Source organism: Notolabrus celidotus, chromosome 23, assembly GCF_009762535.1.
Source record: "Notolabrus celidotus isolate fNotCel1 chromosome 23, fNotCel1.pri, whole genome shotgun sequence".
Classification (NCBI taxonomy): Eukaryota; Metazoa; Chordata; class Actinopteri; order Labriformes; family Labridae; genus Notolabrus; species Notolabrus celidotus.
Window position 1 is genome coordinate 3,637,601 of NC_048294.1, and position 23,639 is coordinate 3,661,239.

General features: G+C 41.0%; 1 protein-coding gene across 4 annotated transcripts in view; it reads left to right on the forward strand.

The window, feature by feature from the left end:
- col4a5 (collagen, type IV, alpha 5 (Alport syndrome)) overlaps window positions 1–16,802 on the forward strand; it is a 69,913-nt gene extending 53,111 nt beyond the window's left edge. For 2 of the 4 annotated variants that reach the window (XM_034676497.1, XM_034676498.1), the window contains 20 exons: window positions 129–275; window positions 381–479; window positions 560–649; window positions 744–883; window positions 967–1,093; window positions 1,342–1,521; window positions 1,609–1,659; window positions 1,750–1,935; window positions 4,747–4,755; window positions 6,646–6,654; window positions 7,270–7,403; window positions 7,621–7,693; window positions 7,814–7,885; window positions 8,091–8,219; window positions 10,309–10,407; window positions 10,555–10,767; window positions 10,857–11,034; window positions 11,134–11,248; window positions 13,345–13,517; window positions 15,270–16,802. In XM_034676497.1, the coding sequence (XP_034532388.1) occupies window positions 129–275; window positions 381–479; window positions 560–649; window positions 744–883; window positions 967–1,093; window positions 1,342–1,521; window positions 1,609–1,659; window positions 1,750–1,935; window positions 4,747–4,755; window positions 6,646–6,654; window positions 7,270–7,403; window positions 7,621–7,693; window positions 7,814–7,885; window positions 8,091–8,219; window positions 10,309–10,407; window positions 10,555–10,767; window positions 10,857–11,034; window positions 11,134–11,248; window positions 13,345–13,517; window positions 15,270–15,351 (2,306 nt within the window). In that variant the 3' untranslated portion in view covers window positions 15,352–16,802. The remainder of the gene's footprint in view (window positions 1–128; window positions 276–380; window positions 480–559; window positions 650–743; window positions 884–966; window positions 1,094–1,341; window positions 1,522–1,608; window positions 1,660–1,749; window positions 1,936–4,746; window positions 4,756–6,645; window positions 6,655–7,269; window positions 7,404–7,620; window positions 7,694–7,813; window positions 7,886–8,090; window positions 8,220–10,308; window positions 10,408–10,554; window positions 10,768–10,856; window positions 11,035–11,133; window positions 11,249–13,344; window positions 13,518–15,269) is intronic. The other 2 variants (XM_034676500.1, XM_034676499.1) reach the window with 1 other exon arrangement.
- The last annotated feature ends 6,837 nt before the right edge of the window (window positions 16,803–23,639 follow it).

Consider the following 23,639-nt stretch of genomic DNA (forward strand, 5'->3'; position numbering starts at 1 on the left):
TCATAACTCCCTTATATCTTCCACATGGCGCCATGAAGTCATCCAGAGCTCGGCTTAAGACCATAGTATGTCAAAGTTACAAGTTACAAAGGATTTCGCAGTTTAACATGCTCATTTCTTTCCTCCAGGTGAACCCGGATTCTCAGGCAGAGACGGCTCCCCTGGTGGTCCTGGTGGAAAGGGAGAAAGAGGCGAGCCTGGTCTCCAGGGACCCCCAGGAGCCACCCTACCACCATCAGTCACAAAGGGAGCCAAAGGAGACCCTGGATTCCCAGGTACACCTGAATGCCCCATTAAAAGAGTATCACCATTTTCCAAGTGGTAAATTACTGCCCTCTGGATTATTAGATAAACATTTTGTGATTGTGTGTGTTCTACAGGTTCACCAGGTATTCCAGGTCAGAAAGGTATCCCCGGTCTCTCTGGTGAGCCTGGACTGTCAGGCGGAGATGGACGCCCTGGACTCCCTGGACCACAAGGTAAGGGTTTGCCTCAGCATTCATAAATGCATACTTACCTGTGCTTGTAAATACAATGAACTGTATCGATTGTGCTGCAGGTCCCAAGGGAGATCCTGGTATCCCAGGAGGCTCAGGTGGTCCTGGAGGTCCAGGTGCTAAAGGCAGCATGGGTGAAATGGGATTCCCAGGTAAATTTTGATAATGGTGCCATTTACTAAAGTTAAAGAGCTGAAACAAAACCTGATGTCTTGATTATTAACGCTGACTTTACGCTTGTTACAGGCCCGTCAGGGCAGAAGGGTCTATCAGGTCAGCCAGGTAGGCCTGGATCTCCAGGAGGGCCAGGAGGGCCTGGTTTCCCTGGATCCAAAGGTGAACCAGGTTCTGCTGGAGTTGGGCCACCTGGACCAGCTGGACTCAAGGTATGGGACATAACCATTCAACATCATAACACTTCACTAGAGTAAATGAAGGGTCACACTTACTGGTTTTATTTGTATTATAGGGTGAACCTGGCCAGCCAGGGTTCCCAGGAAGTCCAGGACTTAAAGGGTCTCCAGGAGGACCAGGCGGCCCAGGCCAACCAGGAGGTCCTGGTTTCAAAGGAGACCCTGGCCTCCCAGGATTCCAAGGTACGTCTTAAGTTTTGTTAAAACCCCATGTGCCTCTTCCAAATATTAAAAAAACTCCAAGTGTTCCACTGGTAACATGTTTCGATCAGACACTTCAAGGATTTGAATTAGTACCAGGAATAAAACCTGGTTTCAAAGATATCTATGCCACTGGCTTCGATTGGATCAAGGGGCGTAGCAAGACCTCAATAGTTGGAGCTCCGAACATCTAACGCTTTCAATTACTCAAAAACTGTTCTTCCTCTCAGGTTCACCTGGTATCCCCGGTCCAAAGGGTCTTGATGGTGGACCTGGTGGCCCAGGTCTCACAGGAGCCCCTGGTAGACCAGGAGAGTCTGGACGACCAGGACAATCAGGGCTTCCAGGAGAGAAGGGTCAGGCAGGTCGGGACGGGATCCCAGGACCGGCTGGAGTCAAAGGAGAACCAGGTACGTCACTGGTCAAGCAGTGTGCTTCACTACTCCTGGTCACAAATAATGTTCCTTTGGTTCCCTGCTGATCTACTTTCTCTGCAGGACTACCTGGTTATGGAGGTCCTGGTTCCAATGGTCTTCCAGGATTGCCAGGTAGGTGACCCTCTGCGTTATGCAACAGTTCTATTTTTGTAATTATATTTCCTGCGATGACAATCTCTACATTACTTTCTTCATGTTCAGGTTCAAAGGGTGACCCAGGTCTCCCTGGCCCATCTGGCAGTTCTGGTTTCCCTGGCACTAAAGGAGAGTCTGGTTTCCCTGGTTCTCCTGGTAATCCTGGCAACAGCGGTCCTCCTGGGCCTCCTGGGCAGGCTCTGCAGGGCCCCAAAGGACTCCAAGGACCCCCTGGACCACCAGGAAGAGGAGGTAAAGCACCTGAGTTTGATATTTATCACCACACATGATGCCAGAATCACTGCCTGGTTTTCTGACGGACTCTGACAGACCTAGGTTCAGTGATGGTTGGTTTTACTCACCTTAAGTCACAAGTAGGTTTATAGAGTGGATTATTCAACCCAGTGTTAGGATAGACTAATCATCTCTGAAGGATAAAGAGCAATGCTGGTATTTTGTACGTCTTAATTTATTGCCAGCAGTTCAAAGAAACTTTACAATTCTGGTTCCAAGTTCTGACAAAACTTGAAAGCAAGGTAAAAATGATCTGATTTGGGGGCACCATTAAATCAGACACAAGTCATTCAAAGTCTAACCTTGTTGGTAAAGATCTAAGTTTGCACCAAAAACATTCTAAAGTTCTATTTCTTGGGCCTTTTTGCCTTTATTCCATAGGACAGCTGAAGAGAGACAGGAAATTTGGGGAGTAGAGAGTGGGGGAAGACATGCAGGAAATGGTCAACCGGTTGGGGAATTGAACCGGCGAACCTCTGTATGTGGGGCGCTTAGACCGCTAAGCCACCAAGGCCCCACCACAAACATGTTAAAGAAAACACAGTACTGATGTGAACGTTCTGAAAGAGTCCAGAAAACCAGGCAGCAAACGGCAGCTTCACCTCTCTCGAAGATGAATGCTTTCATCACCATGTTAAGTGATTTGCATGGAAAGAGCCACATCACCGTTTGAGCACCACCTGTCCAGTCATTGTCCAGATCACTGAGCACTGAAGATAAAAAGTTTGTGATGCTGCCAAACCTTTCTCACCAGGAACCTTCAGGGTGCTCCTCATGCACCAATCACCCAAAAGAGCTGCATGTGTTTACAGCACTGTGATGTCTGATTCATTAAAACGTCTCCACACACCCTTCCCCCTCTTTAATCCAACAGTTTGGGAAGTTGTTATCGATCAATCTCTCCACAGCAGCAGAGATGTTGTGTATGTGTACATGATCTCTGCTTTGGTCATTGTGATTAATGTGTGTGTCTAGTGTTTGTGGATGAAGAGATGTTGGTGAGAGACAGCAGAGCCTGAAACAAACTCACAACAACTCACAAGTGCACCTTAAAAATCAAGTCCGTATGCACGTCAAGCCATTAGCGATGAAAACAGGACGTTTGGTATGCATGATCCAGGTTAACGCCCCAACAAAGCATTACATTTAATGGCGGTAGACCCCACCATTACAGGTGCTAACGGCAGGATTACCTCACCTGTTAGGCTGTTTAAAGGATGGCGGACATCGTGTTTATGCGTTACCGTTTAAGACGAAATATGCGAAGACAACGGATATTTAGGGATCCAACGAATCCTTTGGAAAAGTATGATCTTTGACGATTGACTTGCTGATAATAGCCGTTTGTTTTCAAGTGTGTACAGGCCAAGATCAGCAGCAGCACAGTCCAATAAAGTTACAGACAAACAACACAGAATTCTAAAACATTACAACACATCATGGGTTTCAGAACAATAGTCATCAGTCAAAGCATCTACCAACCGAAGCATCTTCCTCAAGAGCCTTCAGTCTGCTTTTAAAGACATTTAAAGAGACAAGCTCACTCAAACCCAGGCTCTCCTGCAACAGGTTCCAGGCTGCAGGAGCAGCGTATCTAAAACTCCTTTTACACATTTCAAGACGCACTCTGGGGGACCGTTTTGTGACTGGGTCACAGAGCAGAGACTGAAGCTTCCAGTATTTTTTAAATGAATGAAATTGTGAGGGAAGCAAGTTAAGAATTGCCTTATAAACAAGGACATGCCAGTGATGTAGCCTACGGGTAGACAATGCAGTCAAGCCAACTCGAGCACACAGGGAGCAGTGATGGGTTAGAGATTTAAAAACCTGTAATGAACCTCAGAGCTCCATGAAAGACGATGTCCAGGGAGTGAAGGCATTGAGTGGATGCATGCATATATAAAACATCACCATAATCAATCAAAGGCGTGAAGGTAGCATCAACAAGTCTTTGCGGCAAAAGATCTTCTCTCAGTCACACCGGTACCGCTCGCCATGTTTATTGTTGTTTATGCATAGTAGGCATGCACAGTTTGAATTTGTTGGACATATGACGGTTTGTACCACCCTCGCTTTCATGCCGCAATTAGTCAATCGGCCGATTATTTGCAGTCGTGCATGCAGCTAATGCTACATCCAAATGGGCCGTTCCATAACTGTATGTTAAGACTAAAGGTCCCGTTTGTGTAACGGCTGGACGTGAGGATAGTTCTGCTTTTTGACCCCACAACAAGACTTCTCTAAATCTTGCAGAAGTTTAACAGAAGTATTATGTGTTAAAAGTGAAATGTGACATGTGCACATGTTTCCCTAAGTGTGGTTGGGGTTGTTAAGATTTGAATCTGGCTCTGCTGTTTTGTATTTTGTGTATTTCATTCCATCAATCAGTCATATGCATGGACACAGTTCATCCCTACATGAGCACACGTGTTATCATGAACACGCCGAACACAGCGCTGGAAAAAGTGGACAATGCTGACACAAAATATTGATTATTATCCAATCACAAGGCGGACAATATAGTTTGACAGGACACTCAACATGCACAAAATTACAACATTTAACTCTATCTCCAACTTGGTGTTTGGAAATGTAATTCTAAAACAAGTTTGACCACTCACCAGCACTGTGTTAGGCTGTTTTGGGTGTCAGGGTGCCAAAAAACAACTATGACATTCCCCCCCCTCCCTGTTTCCTGTGGCCTGGCCCCACCCACTGTGGTGTGGCCCCGCCTCCTCATGTGATGGAACGCACATCCGGCTGCCGCAGGTCCTGCAGGTCAGATCATCTGGAGTCCAGACTTCTACTGCACGCTCCTCACAGAACCACTGACTGAGTTTAACCCCCACTCTGTGATCTAGCAGGAACAAATTTCACCTTGAACTCTGTCGGGTTAATCACTTTGTCGCCGTCGTCGTCTCATTTCTGACTCTGTTTCTCGCTAACGACTGTCTTCTTTCACTTTCTACGCACACTGATGGTAGAATAGAATAACTCCTTTTCACAAGTGAGCACTTTCTTATTTTGAAGCAGATCTATAATGAAACAATAACACACTGGTGATTTTTTTTTAATGAAGTCATTTTTTCGGGCATTAGCATGTCATTAGAATTAGCATCAGCATGTCATCCTGTTCACTTTTAGAATATAAATCTAACAACCTGATGTGCCAAAAACACACAACGTAACTAACACACCAAGTGAAATACTAGTTTTTAGCAAGTTTCACGGTGTCATTACATTTCTGTTCAATTTGACCAAAACTTAAAACGTTAGCAAAAAATATTTGAAGATTTCTATCTTAAGTTAAACTTAAAGATTTTGTTAAAGTAGCTAAAAGTATTTTCAACAGTCTTGTCTCTGCCCCCTGGTGGTCAAATGGTAAAAATACAAGCCTAAAAGTCTTAAGATAAGATAAGATAAGATACTCCTTTATTCGTCCCACAACGGGGAAATTCATGGAGTTACAGCAGCAAACAAAAAGGTGTACAGAACAAGAATTTCAACAAGAATATATATATAAGGAAAAGTCCATCAGAGACGACAGCTTGGTCATAATTCTCCTGTCAGCCACCACCTCCACAGGGTCCAGGACTGAGCTAGCCTTCTTCACCAGTTAGTTCAGTCTTGCTCTCCTGTATCCTGTCCGCCCACAGCAGGTGAAATCCTTCCAATGTGGCGTTCGTGTCCGGTGTTATCTCTGTTAGCATGATGCTACTCTGCCAGTATTCCCTCTGGTGCTGGGTTAGCTCGTCCACCTTATCGTAGATAGATCTTACATTCCCCATAACGGTGGGTGGAAGGACGGGTCGATGTCGTCTTTAATAAAGTACCAGCATGTCGTCCTTGCCTCCTTCTCCTCGGCTCGCAGGGAACATCGAGCCTAGCATCGTTTAGCATCAACATGCTACGGGCTGCTAACAGCTGATCTTGTATGTAAACAATGTTACCATAGATACACGCAGGATCTCCGGACACACACAGGAACAAAAATAGTAACAACACCACTGCAAACGTAGCCAGTTTGGTGTCTATGGCCAACAGATGAGTCATTAAAAGACATGACAGGCTCCAAATACAAAGAGAACTAAACAGATATGAAAAGAGAACAACAAAGAGAGAGCTGCTGCAACAAGCAGCCACTCGAACGGCGCTAAGCAACGATGCCATGCTAGCAATATTTACGCTTAATGCTGTTATGCTAGCTGCTTAACACTAAAACCAACTAATAGGGACGTAACAGTATCAAAATCTCACGGCACAGTAATGGTTATTACGTACGTCTTCCTCTTGAATCGTAATCAAATACGCAAATCTGTAACCCCTCAGTAGTTATGTCCTTATATGGTTAGCTTCCTCATTTGACATCACAAATTTGTTCAAATTAGCCAATTGGAAAGTTCCATCTTTATGCCATATGACCACTAGGGGGCGTTGTATACATTTGAAAGAGCTTTGTTAGATACACCAGCTACTCGTATATTAACATTGATGAGTTACCTCATATTTTAAACATGTAGCAGTGTGCATTGGAGCTTGTCTCTGCAGGTGTTCAGTCTGACTTTGTCTCTGTGCTGATGCTGTCCGCTGTCTTAACTCCTCTTCTTCTTTTTTTGCACTGCGCCGTCAACCGGGCTCCACTGTACTCTGGAATTCTGGGAACACTAGGTCCTCCAGGTTAGACTTGAGTGGTTTGATGGTGAAGATATTTGAAGTTGTGTTTTATAACCTCTCTGAACGCCACAGGCTCTGCTGGACTCAGGATTTCACACATGAAGAAAAAATCTTACATTAACAATGCTCCAGTTGTGCTACCGTTGGACAATTGGTCTTAACTTTCTTTCCATGTTCAGTCAAATTTGGTTCTAGCTTTTCTGTCACAACGAATAATGTGTCTGGTTTACTTCAACTTTACTTGTATCAAAAAATTTGAAATGAAATGATATTTGAAATGCACTTATGCAGGGCTCAGAATGGCTTTAAATAATCGTACAATATGCAGATGACTGACTTCTTTACTTTGCTTACTTTTTTTTCAATGGCTGTATTATAAAAAAAAAAAGCTTGGGTTCATTTGGTTCTTCTATTTATTTTAACAAATAAAACAAGGGTTTGTTTTTTCTGTTTTTAAATTAAAACTTAGAAGCCTCAATGTCCACCACTAGGGGGCGACAGTATCTGATGAAGACCTTTTATTGTGCTCAAAATGTCTTATCCATGAATTAAAGTAAACCGTGTGGAAACGTGGCCTCTGCCTTTCTGTACCTGACCTCTCACTCTTGGTATCTTAAGGAACACCTGGCCCACAGGGTCCCCGCGGGCCCCCAGGAACTGGAGGCATCAGAGGAGAGAAGGGTATTGCCGGCACTCCAGGTCAGCCAGGATTCCCTGGACAGAAAGGAGACTCTGGTACTCCTGGTTTCCCGGTGAGATACCTTTGTGATTATTTTATGGGTGCCGGATTATCATGCCTTTTTTAAAGGGGTAGTTGATAGAGTTGGAAACAGGGGACTAACTCCAAGCCTCTGTACATGGGGTGTATGGTTCAACAGATGCCCCATGTGTTTTTTGTTTTTATTTGTTTTGTGGGACTGGAAGGATCTTCAAAATAATTAATTCTACTATTTCTTCTCTTCTTTATAGGGTTCTTCCGGTCTTCCTGGTGGTACTGGTGTGAAGGGAGACATTGGTCTGCCTGGCGTTCCTGGATTCCCTGGTTAGTCCAAGTTATCATAACGTTTTTTTATGTCTCTTTCTCCTTTAAAAAAAGTGTTACAGCATTGTTTGAAGTCACTGTAGGCTCAGTCTAAAGAGTTCTTTCATTTATTTTCTCCAGGACCCAAAGGCGAGTCAGGTATCCCTGGTGGCGGTGGGCTTCCTGGAGATCCTGGAGACATCGGATCCCCGGGTAAGTGAAGATGTTATGCCTACTATTTTAGTCTATTTGCTTGGTAGAGTACCTTGCTGGCGTCTGTCATTTCCTCTGACATGATACGGCATGCACACACTGTGGTAAAGACTAGCTAGCTGTCTTCTTCTTCTGCTGCGGCTTCTTTGTTTTTATGATCTAACTTCAAGCTGATGATTTTCCTTTGAAACGTGTTTCCCTCTAGGTCTTCCTGGTGACCCCGGTGTGCCTCCGACTCCCATCGTGGTGAAAGGAGAGAGGGGACCCCCTGGTCCTCAGGGACAGAATGGTCTTCGAGGACCACCTGGTAATCCTGGGAGTGGTGGAATTCCAGGTGGGTAAACACGGACTAATCATCATTGCTCAGTTTCATGAGTGATAGAGGGGATGTCAGGAAAATTCAACATTTTTGAAGGAAGATGATTTTTGTAGTGTTGTGATCACAATATTTAATATTAAATCAGTAGGAAGCACATTTTTGAATGTCCTGTTTCAGAGGGATGCTAACATGCAACATACAATCTACCTGTGTTGTAGCCACTAAATGGCAAAAACATACATATTGCATTGCAGCGAGACAAGCAGTGATATAATTAGCATAATTCAACTTAAATGCAGCACAAAAATATCTGAAGTGTGAACCCTGTTAGCTTGGATTACCCTTCATAGGGTAATTAATCTTCTTGTATTGATTTTAAAATAATTTAACTAGTTTTTAAGGCCCTGCACGGCCTCCCACCAGACTACATCTCAGAGATGCTTTTAGTGCATAAACCAGGAAGGCCTTTTATGTAGGGTTTTACAATTTTATAACTTACTTTTTACTATTATATCAATTTAAATGTTGCTTTATTATTTTCTTAACTTTAACTTTTTATCTTATTTTATTTTTATTTATTTATTTTTATTTATCTACTCAGTTTTATTCACATTTTTAGCCTTCATTTTATCTTCAACTCTTATCCTTACCCTTTTTTTTATTTATGTATTTAAAGGCACTATGAGGAGTTTTTTAACTGGCTGAGAAACAGACTGAACCTGATACTGATGCCTCTTTATGACCATCAAAAGCAAACAAAACCATCTACAACACTGATACCTTCTCTGTTGTCATTTTTAATGCCTGACACTGATCTGAGGGGGGTAGGTGTCAGAACAGATGACTGGCTACGTTTACATGAGACTTTTAATTCCGAATTAAGATTAAATCCTCTTTAAAAAGATTTAAAATGACCATGTAAACACCTAATTCCGAATGAAAATGATAACTCCAAATTAAACTTAAATCCGAAGTAAGTGGCTGGTTTATTCTGATTTTAAATCTGAATTGAATAATTCCTCTATCATGTATACGTTCATTCCGCTTTAAATTAATTCCGGTCGTTCTGCACATGCTCTTTCCCTTGTCCTGTCGCGATGACGCTCATATTCCAGGCTGAGGTAGAGCAGCCGTTGCACTAACCGCTTTGATTCGCCGAAGTACAGTCATCCGCCTCCTTTCTCCTGTCCTCTATCTCTCTTCTCCTCCTCAGCTGACAAAAGTGAAGCAGTACGTTTGTGCTTTTTAAAAACTATAGTCAAAATCAAAGCGAAATTCGAACTTATTGTGTGGTCTTCCATGTTGTAACCGAAAATGAAAGAAGCAGGAACTGGAGTCTGTTTTCTTCCGGTAAACGTAATTACGCCACGCCCGCCCCTGTCCAATCAGAACCCTTCCCAACCCCCAGACCTTAAGAGGAATTGAATAAAAACAATTAAACGTGTTTTCCATGTAAACCTCAATTCGGAATTACTAATTCCATGTAAACACGAAGGAGAAAACTTTAATTCAGAATTATTTAATTCAGAATTATTAATTCAGAATTAAAAAACATCATGTAACCGTGGCCATTGACATCTCGCTTTAGAAACACCCTTTTTTGGCTGTTTTCATTGCAAATAATCACATTGTGCGATACATCTAAATGTTAAAAGACAACAGGATGAGGTTATTGTCTGAAGACACTTATTTTGCATGTACAGGACAAGAGATAAGAGGTATCACTTTGACCACAAGGGGGGGCCAGAAACGATACAAGCTAAAAGCTCCTCACAGCAGCTTTAACTATTTATATTCTTAATATTAATTTGATGCTTTAACTTATTTTAATTCCACATTTTATTGTTGTTGGTCTGCATTTGTCTCTATTTTAAAATCCATTTTTGGTTTTTAATATGTCTTGCCATTATTTTACTTTTTTCCAATCGCTGCAAAGCTCTTTGGGTTGCATTTGATTTGTACCAAAGGTGCTTTATAAATAAAGCTTGATTGATTGATAGTTCAGTTTCAGGTTTATCACTTCCTCATTTTATAATCTAAGTTGAAATGTCAGATTTTTCCTGTCAACATCTTACAAAGACTACTCATCTCCATCCTCCCTCAGGCGCATCTGGTTTGCCTGGAGATCCCGGTCTTGAGGGTCCTCCTGGCTTTAGCGGCCCAGCCGGCAGGAAGGGAGACACCGGACCTGCTGGTCAGCCTGGTGAGTGAAAACGGCACCAAATGTTGGAGAAGTTGATCCTTGACATCATACCTTTCATAATCAAAGACCCTCATAGCTTCTTGCGTTTAAAGAAATGTGAATAAAGAGTCCTCTCCATCCTTACAAACTCCTTTCCCCTGATCATAGGTCAGCGTGGATATTCTGGTCCTCCTGGTTCTGATGGTCCACAAGGTCCTCCTGGTCTTCCAGGATCTGTTTCTGCATCTCATGGCTTCCTCATCACCAGACACAGTCAGGGTCAGGACGTCCCCTTCTGTCCTGAAGGAACCAGTGTCATCTATGATGGATACTCTCTGCTGTACGTGCAGGGCAACGAGAGGGCTCACGGACAGGATCTTGGTATGAAAAACTTCTGCTTCACTTCTTTTTACCGCAAAGTTCAAGGACAAAGCTCTTCGTGTATTTGACCCTCTTCCTCCTGCGCTCAGGCACGGCCGGCAGCTGTCTGCGCCGGTTCAGCACCATGCCCTTCATGTTCTGCAACATCAACAACGTGTGCAACTTCGCTTCAAGAAACGACTACTCCTACTGGCTGTCTACACCCGAGCCCATGCCGATGAGCATGGCCCCCATCACCGGAGAGGGCATCAAGCCTTACATCAGCAGGTAGGCAGAGAGGGGGGATGAAGACGGAGGAAAGACAGGCGTGATAAAGGAAGGTCATGGTGCTTAATGTGATGTTTCTATGTGTGTGTGTATTTTCAGGTGTGCGGTGTGTGAAGCTCCAGCCATGGTGATCGCAGTCCACAGTCAGACCATCCAGATTCCAACCTGCCCGGCAAACTGGGAGGCCCTGTGGATCGGATACTCCTTCATGATGGTAGGACATGAAACATGCACACACACACACACACATGCTTTACTTCAGCATGAAGTGAACATTAAAGGTGACATATCATGCAAAATGGACTTTTTAATGGTTCTCTACCTGAAATATGTGTCCCTGTCATGTCTACAAACCCCCCAAGAATGAAAAAAATCCATTCTGCCCCTGTTCTGATTTCTCCACCTTTCTGTAAATGTGTGCTGAAACGAGCCGTTTCAGACTTCCGTGTTTTTGTTACGTAACAACAATATCCGGTCTGTCACGGAGTCAGAGCTCGGAGCTTGTTCAGCCCATAGACTGTATAAAATACAACTCAACCCCTCCTCCGTTTTTCATTCCCTGCACACATGTGTGGTAACAAGGAGCTTAGGAGGGAGGCATGCTAGTTGTAGGCTGTCTTAATAAACACAAAGGTCGGTTTTACTCCCCACGTCTTCCGATTTGACGATCTAGTGGATGATTTTTATTTATCATGGATAAGTGCTAGCGCTAGTTAGCATAGCTACATAGCTACAAGTCGTAGCTGTAGCTATGTACCAAGACACACGTCTACATACTGACAAATAAAACAACAAGAAACACAGAATCTGTGACCAATCCTTCAGAAAAGGTCCTGCTGCCTTTCTGGTAGAGGTCGGTTTTACTCCCCACGTCTGCAGATTTGAAAATCTAGTGGATGATTTTTATTTGTCATGTATAAGTGCTAGCGCTAATTAGCATAGCCACATAGCTACATGTTCATAGCTGTAGCTGTAGATGTGTACCAAGACACACGTCGACATACTGACAAATAAAACAACAAGAAACACTAAATCTGTGACCAATCCTTCAGAAAGGTCCTGCTACAGGCGCCTCTCTGTCAGGATCAGATTGTGGATCAGATTCAGAGGGTTGAAGTAACGCGATCTCTGAGCAGCCGTGTATATTCAGCCAACATGTAAACATTAGATCAACGTGCTGGAGAGCCGAGGCCACATCCACTTCCTGAGGGGGTGTGGTCAGAGAAAAAACAGACTGTTCTGAGGAGGACTGAAGAAGAGGGTTTTTCAGGCATGCCAAAATCTGATTTCAAAGTGTTTTTTTGAGCATAAACTTTGAAGACATATTTTGGGGACCTCTTAGACCAATATATATTGATGAAAAAAGCGTGATATGTCCCCTTTAAAGCTTGCATAGCCATCATGTCATCACCACGTGGTCAAACCAAAAGGAGGTGAATTTTGGCGAGTCTTTTGCAAACTCTAAAAGATACTAGTTCTGTATCCCTTCGTTTAATTCACTGGGATTGACCATAAGAAAAAAAATTGTGGTGTAATTTTAACTTCCTTTTGACCCATGACTTCGTTATGAGCCCAGACATGACCCGGTTTGGTCTCTCAGTTGTTTCTGGACAAACAAATGTTTAAAGATTTGGTCCAACAAAATGTAGAAACACAAAAATCTTGCAGTAAAATCACTGACTGTATATGAGGACACTACTTCCTGTTGTATTGAACTGAAGTGATACCAAAACCAAGCCAGGAGCTCTGGATGTCCCGCCCCTTTCGCTAACAAGAACACACACACCAATAAATGGCTAAGACGCTTCAGGTTGGTTAAATCCACAGCATAATACATGACTCCTTGTGATCGTTTGAAGCAGACACATTGAAAGTTGAGTGCAAAAAGCACCGCAAGAGCCTCATTGGCCAACAGAGCTGTCAATCATGCCATTAAACTACCTTAAATAATGAATTAAAAACCAGACTTCTTAGAGAAATGAATATTTAGACATAACTCAGCAAGATGAGAAGCTGTTATAAGGAGAGGAAAGATGTTTAAGACAAGTTTCTAGTTTTAAAGTTTGACCCATGTTCCATCTGTTAACATGGAGGAGGCGGGCTTTATGACCTGTACTGCAGCCAGCCAGCAGGGGGAGCTCCAAATGTTCTTGCTTCACTTTTGGGATCTTTAAAAGTGTCTATAGTTTGAATTTGAGCGATCAATTCACTTCCCTCAAACCATCCACATCAATTCTAAGACCAAGCGCTTACCACCTTACTATGCTTCCTTAACTCAACCCCTCTTCCCTCTTCTCTCTTCCTCCACAGCACACTAGTGCCGGTGCCGAGGGCTCCGGTCAGGCTCTGGCCTCACCTGGTTCCTGTCTGGAGGAGTTCCGCAGCGCCCCCTTCATCGAGTGCCACGGCAGAGGGACATGCAACTACTACGGCAACTCCTACAGCTTCTGGCTGGCCACTGTGGAGCCCTCTGAGATGTTCAGGTATGGAAACGTGTTAGGGGAAGCTAAGAGGTCAGGTTCCTACAACAGAGACAAGACTCCAGATGTTGTTGGATTAGCTGATATGAACTCTGGTTTCAAATGGAGGAAGTTGAATTTTGAGACATAAAAAAGGAGAAATGTTTTAAATAAAACTTTATTACTATTGAGTGAGTCCCAAAATGACAGAAACCCCAGGCGGACATGCATCCAAACATTTTGTTTATTCACTTCAGATCATCCTTTAGAGATAAAGGGTTATATAAAAATTCTGGGCCGTCCACACATTTTTTTCTCTGTTTTGGCCTCCTCCACAAAAAACAGAGTTGAAGGTCACTGAAAACAAAGAATAAAAAAACAAAAAACAAAGTATCATTTTTAAAAAGCCCGTTTTGACGTTTTTGGTGTGGACGAAATGAAAGTTTTGAGAAACGCTAACGTACCTGCAGGAGGTTGCCACTTGCGCTCAACACACGTGCACAATGTTCCTCTTTGGTGTTTCATGTAATGTACTGATAACACATTACCGCCACCTACAGGCCTGGCATGCTTATGCAGGCATTATCCTGTAGACAGAGAAATATTTAAAAACACCTCTTGTGTGGACAGGATCTGTTTTTAGAAATAATCTTACATGTGAAAGTGTAACCGGAGCTGTGCTATCCCAAGAAAATGCAAAATATACACTAACAGTCAAAAGTATGGACACACCTTCTCATTTTTTATTTATTTTAATTATTTTCAACATTGTAGATTAATACTGAAGACATCAAAACTATGAAATAATCTGGTTTGGCCATAATCTGGATTACAACAGTCGTCAAATACTGTGTACTAACCCTACCTCTGAACAACACAACTGATGGTCTCAAACTCATTAAGAAGGCAAGTCATTCTACAAATGAACTCTTGACAAGGCTCATGTTAATTAGAAACCATTCCAGGAGACCACTTCATGAAGCAGACTGAGAGAATACCAAGAGTGTGCAAAGCTGTCATGATGGGAAAAGGGGTCTACTTTACAGAATCTAAAATATAAAACATATTCTGCTTTGTTTAACACTTTTTTAAAAATTAAATAATTCCATATATGTTCTTTCATAGTTTTGATGTCTTCAGTATTAATCTACAGTGTTTACAATAATTAAAATAAATACAAACCCTTGAATGAGAAGGTGAGTCCAAACTTTTGACTGGTAGTGTATGTTAAAATCTTGATAGAACAACCAGGAATTCACTTATCATGGGGAAAAGGATGTAAATAAAACGTAATGATGCAAGTGCTGAGAGCTTCCAAAAAATTATTGAAATAAATGTTAAATATTAGTTGGAAATAACCAAGATATGAAGGGAAATAGGTTGAGATGGAGAGAAAACTGCCAGGTATCAAATTGTTGTCACAGGAAAAGGGTGGAAAGAAAAGTTATGGATGTGAGGCTGCATAGAGCTTCCATTCAAAATTATTAAATAATGTCTAAAATATTTTTTAAAAAATTAGGGGGCGCTGGTGGCCTAGCGGTCTAAGCGCCCCACATACAGAGGCTACAGTCCTCGTCGCAGGGGTCGCCAGTTCAATTCCCGGCCTGCATGTCTTCCCCCACTCTCTACTCCCCACACTTCCTGTCTCTCTTCAGCTTTCCTATAAAATCAATTATAAAAAATAAAATATTACAATTTTTAATATTTTTTTAATGACTTTTTTTTTTACGTATCCTGCCTTTCTTAACCTCCTTGACCCTCTCTCCCCCCCTACAGGAAGCCGCAGTCCGAGACCCTCAAAGCAGGTAACCTACGAACCCGCGTCAGCCGCTGCGTCGTCTGCATGAAGAGGACGTAACGGCAACCAGCGAACGCGCGGTTTGCCTAGGACGCCTGGTCGATTAAACAAGAGACGTGATTGGATGACGGGGAGGGGGACAAGTAAAGGGGGTGGTGGTCACACAGCGATGATTAGGCCATCGCCGTGACGACAAAGTGGAATTCCAATGGTGCATTGTCTTCCGGATAAAAAAAAAAACAAACAAACACAAAAACAAAACAATGGTGCTACTGTGCAACACAGCTTAAAAAAAAAAAAAAAAACAAGACAAAAAGTAACTGACGTAAACACATCTTACAATTTAGTCTTTGTTTTTCTTCAGACGTACCTCAAAAAACGAAAGCAGAAAAATATCCACTAATGGTGCCATGATGGATGTGCGACAACTAAAGTGCATTTTTCATTTCTTTTTCCCCAAAAAAGGATTCCCTTGTTTCCTTTCCTCTGTCCTTTCTTTTCAATCACTTTTGACGTTTGGTGCAAGAAAGAATGTGATCCTGTTCATCCCTTTTTTTTTTAGACAGAAGTGATCTTTTATTTTTATTTTTTTTGGCCTTAACTGATGAGGAGTGGATGGTCTCCAATGTTACCAAAATCGGCACTTTGACTTCGGAACATCCAAGATGAGAGATGCACTGACGATGAGCTTTCCTTTAGTGAGACTGACTGCCTTTTTTATAACTAGCTCTTCATTCACTCTCTCTCTCTCTCTCTCTCTCTCTCTCTCTCTCTCTCTCTCTCTCTCTCTCTCTCTCTGTCTGTCATTTCTCTGTCGTTTTAACGTTACATTTGGTGGTACTAACCCTGCTGTAGCCTGCCCTCTAACCCCTCAGCCTACACCTCCTTTTTTTCTCTTACTTTTTTTTTTTGTAAGTAATAAAATGTGTATATTGTGTAAAACACTTTGTTTTTAGTGTATTAGGTCCTGAATCGGTTCCAGCTGTTCAACCATTTTCCAGGTTCTTTTTTTTTTTTTAGCTTGCACACACTCACACGCATTTACACACTCACACACACACACACACACATTCAACGCTCACTCACACACACCACTCAGATATTGTACAAAGTAAGGCTTTTATGAATGAAACAGTATTTTATATATTATAAATATATATTTGAAAAAAAAAGAGGATAAAAGGTATATAAACTTTATTTGGCTGTGGGGAGATCGTTCTCTGTTTTCTACTAAACAAAGGTCAGGCATTTTCAATATACAGCTAACTACTGAGCACAGGCGGTGGAGCCATGTTCCCGCGGCAACAACAACAACAACAACAACAACAACAAACTTGTATGATATCAACGATGCTTCAAATTTTTGTATTGGATTAGTAGAATGAATAAATGATGAACTGAATAAAGGGGATTTGCTTTTAGCTAGTCTGTTGATCGGGGAGTGTCACAGATATTTGTGCAAAAAAAAAAAAAAAGGATTTGAATTCAATTTTGGCTCCTTGTTAAGAAAACGATGATATTTGTTTTGTGTTTTTTAACATTTCCAGGTGCTGGGCTTCGCTGTAAAAAGAGGGCCTTTGTTTTTTTGTTTTATATGGGGAGTGCATTGAGCAAATTTTGCGCCTCTGTAACTTTTAAAATCCACCTTCTCTGGCTTGAATCTGTATCCAAAATTGGTTAAAGTGTTCACGCTCGACCTTCCCTGTGGAATCGCAGGTGAGGGTGTGTGTGTGTGTGCATTTAAATCAGGTGTGACGGTCTCTGATGTGACGCGTCTCTCACGTCAGGTGCTCCGACTCCTGACGTGCTGTAAGTCTACAAGAGCTGTTCTTAGGGGGGAAGAAATGTTTTATTTCCTGTGATTTTTATTGTTATTTTTATTTTTTCAAACCTGCTTTTAAGAATTCTAATTTTGTCAACCTGGGGTGCGATTAAAAAATGTGTATTTGTTTTTTTTTTTTCTTTTGTTTATTTTTCATGTTATGTTATCCAGAAGTTGTTATAAACTTTTAAGACTGAAATAAATACTATGTCCAAAGTGTTGTCTTCTGAAGTGTGTTCATAAAAAACTAGAGTCAAGGTCCTTTTTAACTTTTCTGTGGTTCATTTCAAATTCAGCCTACGATCCCTTAATCACATTGCTTTTCCTTTTTTTCACTCCTTTAATAGAATCCAATAATCTAAAAGTTATTGGAGTCAACACTCTTTCAATCTAGATAAGTTTAAATTTGGCACATCTTTGATCTGAGGGTTCATTCCTAAATCAATATTTTTGTATCTGTTTTTAAGTCAAACAAAGTTTTTATGTCCTTCTGGGGACCTATTTTTTAGGGGGACACAACTGTTCTTGTTTACCTATTGGCTCACAACAAGGGACATGCTCATACAGAACTAATTCCTTTATATTGTTTTTCCATTGTTTTGGGAACACTAGGACATTTTTTCTATTTAGTGGGGAAACACACAAACAGTTTTTTCTGTCTTCGTGGGGACTAATTTTTATTCTATTTTTGGGGGGACACAACTGTTCTTGTATACCCGTTAGCTCACAACAAGGGACTCACTCACATACTGTTAAAATAACCAATTCTTCCCTTTTTTGAACACTAGGAAACTCTTTATATTTAGTGGGGACACAAACTGTTTTTCTGTCCTTGTGGGGACTTATTTTTGGGGGGGACACTACTGATTTTGTACACCCGTTAGTTCACAACAGGGGACAATTTCATACAGAACTAAGTCTTTTATATTTTCTTAAATAAATAACTTGTATTTCCACCTTTTTGGGAACACTAGGAAAGTATTTTTTCTATTTAGTGGGGACACACACACAATCAGTTTTTCTGTCCTTGTGGGGATGTATTTTTTGGGGGAAACAAATGTTCTGGGACTCACGTAAATACAGGCCTGACTTATTTTCTGTTACAATGTCTAATTCTACTTTTTGGGAACACTAGGAAACTCTTTATATTTAGTGGGGACACATAAACTGTTTTTCTGTCCTTGTGGGGACCTACTTTTTGGGGACACAATTGTTCTTGTATACCTTGGGGCTCACAACAATGGACTCGTGCATTAACAGAACTTATTATTTTATATATTCCTTTGTGTTCCTTTTTTGGGAACACAAGGAAACTACTTTTTCAATTTAGTGGGGACACAAACAAACAGGTTTTTTTCTTTCCTTTGGGGACCTATTTTTGGGAGGGACACACAACTGTTCTTGTATTCCTGTCAGCTCACAATAAGGGATTCACTCACATACAGACCTCATTTTAAATTTTCTGTTAAAATAACGTGTTTTTCTACCGTTTGGGAACACGAGGAAACAATTTTTTCTATTTAGTGGTGACACACAAAAACTGTTCTTTCTGTCCTTGTGGGGACCCTTTTATCGGGGGGACACGTGTTGTATACCTCTCAGCTCACAATAAGGGATTCACTCACATACAGACCTCATTTTTTATTTTCTGTTAAAATAAAAAATTTTTCTACCTTTTGGGGAACTCTAGGAAACTCTTTATATTTATTGCTGACACACACATCCTGTTTTTTCTGTCCTTGTGGGGACCTATTTTTGGGGGGACACAATTGTTCTTGTATACCTGTCGGCTCACAGCAAGAGACTCACACACATACAGAAGTGATAATTATTATTATATATGTCTTTTCTGCTAAAATAACATATTTGACTACCTTTTAGGGAACACGAGGAAACTCTTCATACTTAGTGGGGACACACCACCATTTTTTATGTCCTTGTGTGGACCGATTTTTTGGGGGGACTAAACCGTTGAATACCTGTCGGCTGACAAGAAGAGACTCAAGCACATACAGAGACTGATTAATTTTAATTTTCTGTTAAAATAAAAAATGTTTTCTACCTATTTGGGAACACTAGGAAGCTATTTTTTCTATTTAGTGGGGACCAATTTTTGGGGCAACACAAGTGTTCTTGTATACCTATCGGCTCACAACAAGGGACTCACACACAGAAATGATCATTATACATATTCTTTTCTGTTAAAAGAAGTAAATCTACCTTTTTGGGAACACTAGGAAACAATTTTTTTGATTTAGTTGGGACACAAACTGTTTTCTGTCCTTGTGGGGACTTATATCACTTTTTATTCTATTTTTGGGGGGACACAACTGTTCTTGTATACCTGTGGGTTCACAATAAGGGACCAACACATATACAGAACTAAATCTTTTTTATTTTCTGTTAAAATAACGTGTTTTTCTACCTTTTTGGAACACTAGGAAGCTATTTTTCTATTTAGTGGGGACACACAAACAGTTTTTTCTGTCCTTGAACACAACTCTTCTTGTATACCTGTCAGCTCACAAGAAGAGACTCACACACATACAGAAACTGATTATTATATTTAGTGGGGACACACACAAACTTGTTCAACTTGTTTTTCTGCATATGTGGAGACATGCCCACTGTTTCATGTAATCTTTTTTGGGTCAGACACAAACTCAAGGTGACAAAAACGCAAACACGTTTCTATCTCTAGAGAGAGATAAGAGGTCAAGATAAGACTACCTAAACAAACTCCTGTAACACAGCTGCTCTAAACTAAATTATATGACCAAAATATTACATATACATACACGAAACATCTAGCAAACACACCCCAGTGCTGAAGCCGCTCCTATTCCTGGAAATGTTACAGCTGAAATAACTCCTCCCTCCCTTCTTCCTGCTTTCAAACACAACCAACCAGAGTCCTGCCTCCTTTCTAGATCTAATAGTGAACGGATGGGTGTGACCAACATGCTGTAACATGCAGCAGCTGACAATCCCCATTTAATGCAGATCAGCAACTGCTCATAAAAGGGAAATTGCTCTGTTTTTGTTTTGATCGGGGGGGTTGCACGGATCTGGAAGCCTTTTATTTGACTTTAACTGTTTCTGAGGAATGACACGGCGCAACGGAGTACAGGAAGAACCACTGCTCAGTCTGTTTGAAACCACTAAAGGACTGTGTGATCGCTGTGCTGAAAGTCCTACTACTGAAGAAGAGACAGAGGGGAAACCTAGAGTTCTCCAGTCCTGATAAAAACCTCGGATGGATCAGTCAAAGGAGACAGGATGTGAAACTCCTCCAGGACCTGGGGATACGGCCTGTGGTGTGAAATCTAATAACCAGGGGGGTCTTGATGAGGATCGATCCAAGGTGTCGCAAGAAAACGAAGAGCCAAAAACCAGAGCTGAGTTCTTGAAATACTCCTGTGATATCACCCTAGATCCAAACACGGTGAACAAAACCCTGTTACTATCTGAGGGGAACCGGAAAGCAGAGCGAACAGAAGAAGATCAGGTGTATCCAAGCCACCCGGACAGATTCGTGGACGGGTCTCTGGTCATGAGCAAAGAGAGCCTCACGGGTCGTCACTACTTTGAGGTGGAGAGAAGCGGGGGAGCTCTTTCTGTCGCCGTCTCCTACAGGGACGTCGGCAGAACAGGAACCGAGAGTACTTTTGGATTCAATGAAGGGTCGTGGGCTTTAGAATGTTTCCCCGGTCGGTTCTTAGTCAGGCATGTTTACATCACAGTCACCAAGCTCTACCCTCTGTCCTCGAGAGTGGGAGTGTACCTGGACCACAGCGCGGGGATCCTGTCCTTCTACAGCGTCTCGGACACAATGAGTCTTCTCCACAGAGTCCAGACGACGTTCACGAAGCCGCTCTACGTTGGACTTTGGGTTCATGGGGGCAATTCTGTTGCTGTGATGTGTTATGAGCCTCAGGTGGACTGACGACCGGACATTCATGTGAGGGACGATGTATAGGGGGCGGGTTGTTGTACGATCGGAGCCACGACAGAGTGAGCAGGACGCTAACACGAAAAACCAAGCTAGCTGTGAAGCTAAGTGCTAACTTCATGTTCCATCCTTAGCTCTGTAGATTTTGTCTTAAACCTCTCCTGACTTTTGTCTCTTTTTTCGGTTTCCTCACAGTAAACATCGGACGTCATATTACGGACGTCTTTTTGGGCGTTAGTTGGTGCTCCAGAGTCTAAGATCAAAACCACATTCAGGGAACGTGTGTCAGTTATTTCTTGACGGCGGAATGTTGCCTAGACGAACATTCCGCCATCAAGAAATAACTGACTGTTGCTATGAACTGTTGCTAGGTATTAACCAATCAGAATCAGGTACTTATTACAGCCATGTTAGAACTTGAGGTATAGCTACGTTAGCATCATGACGATTTCTGTTCTTGTTCCTATTCTGGTCTCGTGAACTTCTTTTTGTGGATTTTATTAGGGATGGGCATTTCAAGCCAAATTTACTATTCCATAATCATCGGCATTTCTTCGACGATTATTCGAATAATCACGTGTGTTTACATTTTACAGCCATGTTCAGTCTCTGGAAATACGTGTGTAGTAGCGTGAGATTCAGAAATGGAGTAAACGCCGCGACTGCCGCGAATGTTTTCTTCTTCTTTCTGCAATTTAATGCAGTTAGCATTCTTCTTCTTCTTCTGTTTGCTAATGCTAAGCTTTGTTTTGTTGTTGTTTTTTTATTAGCAATCACAGGATGATACAATAATGGTAACAGATACATATATGAGCACCTTATGTATAGTGTAAAAGTACAAACATCCTGTTAACCTAAGATAATGTTAAACAAATACAAGTAGAGATATTAGAGACAATAATAGCTGCATTAACATATTTGTTGATGTCGAACAGACAACATTACAAATAACAATAACCACACTTGTGACTCCAGATTTAACATAAAACATAAGGAAAAAATTTAAATTAAAAAAAAGGTAGCAAACAGCTTTAAGTCGCTCTGTCGCCACCGTCTGGTGGGAATACGGTATTACAACCAGGCAACAGTGAAAACAATGAAAAATTGTACTTTTAAAAATGAGAAAATATTCAAAGTAACTCTTCAATTTTTACAAAGTGAAAATCATTGCCCATCCCTAGATTTTATAACTTGCTAAACAAAGTTGCACAAACAAAAATCAAGTTAGCTCCCAACTTTTACCAAAGTAGCTAGCTAGCTTCTTAAAGCTACAGCATCCACAATCCAAAGTGAACAAAAGTCATCAGAGGTGTCAATTTATTATTTAGCTTAGCTGAGGCTACTACACATGCTACCCAGCTATCTGGCTAATTAGCAAAGCAAGGTTACAAGTCAAAACCATGTGAGCTCTGTTAGCTAGCACTTGTTTACTTGACTTTTTGAACACACGTCTTTGTCGGTGCATTTTTTAAATCTCTCTCTGAGGTAAAACCCAACCTTTTCAGGTGTTTCATGTTGGTGTTTTCAAAGGTTAGATGATTTCTTGCAGGATTTTGACTGTTGTGTGTTTGTAGTATACAATATAGGAAATATTCAGGTCTGACTGTTACTTGTTTTTCAAACAAACGCTGAAAACACACTTGGACAGGCAACACACGTGTTATTGAGTGAATCACAGATGGCATACAAATGAAATTATAAGGACTGCTGTTTTTAACTTGACATGTAATAAACTGTTGCTGTTAAAACTGTGCTGTTTGTGATGTTTCTTCTTTGATATGAAGATGTTTCAGAAATAAAATGTTATTTTTATCTCAACTCAACTTTATTTATAAAGCACCTTTCATACATATAAACATGCAGCCCAAAGTGCTTCACAAAATAACAGACAGAAGCAACATTGATGGTTAAATTATAAAAGGCATGTTTATAAATAAAATACTTAAAAATAAAATAAAATCAATGCAGTAAAATTAATAAAATGAGTAATAGTGGGAAGAAAAGTTAAAAATAAGGTAGACTTAACCATATTAGATGAATATAAGAAATAAATAGATAAATAATCAAATAAGATAAATAAATGTTAAAGCAATGATTATAATAATAATGCAGTCCAGGGTTAAAAATGAATTATTCCAAATTAAAAGCTAGATTACAGATAAATATCTATAATGAAAAAATGTGTATAGACACATTAATAAATCATTACTGATTGAAAGCAAAATTTGATAACCTGTAATTATTGCAAACTGATGTCTTACAGAAGAAATCAATTTATTGTGACTGTTTTTTACAGAAGACACTTTGAACCATTTGCAGATTATCTCAGTTATCTGGTTCATTGCTTCCTCTAAATAATCCAAATGTTACCTCTTAAAACTTTTAAATGATTAGAATTGATAATATCTAGAAATGCAAATATCAGTGAAACATCAAACCATGTTAAGCAAATCAATATATCAACCCAAAGATGCCACAAAAACAACGCCAAAGAAAAGTTAAGATGAAAGAACACAAGAGTCAAACTTTAAATTGAGCTCAGTGGAGTGTGAGTGTTCTGCTGAATTGTCAGTT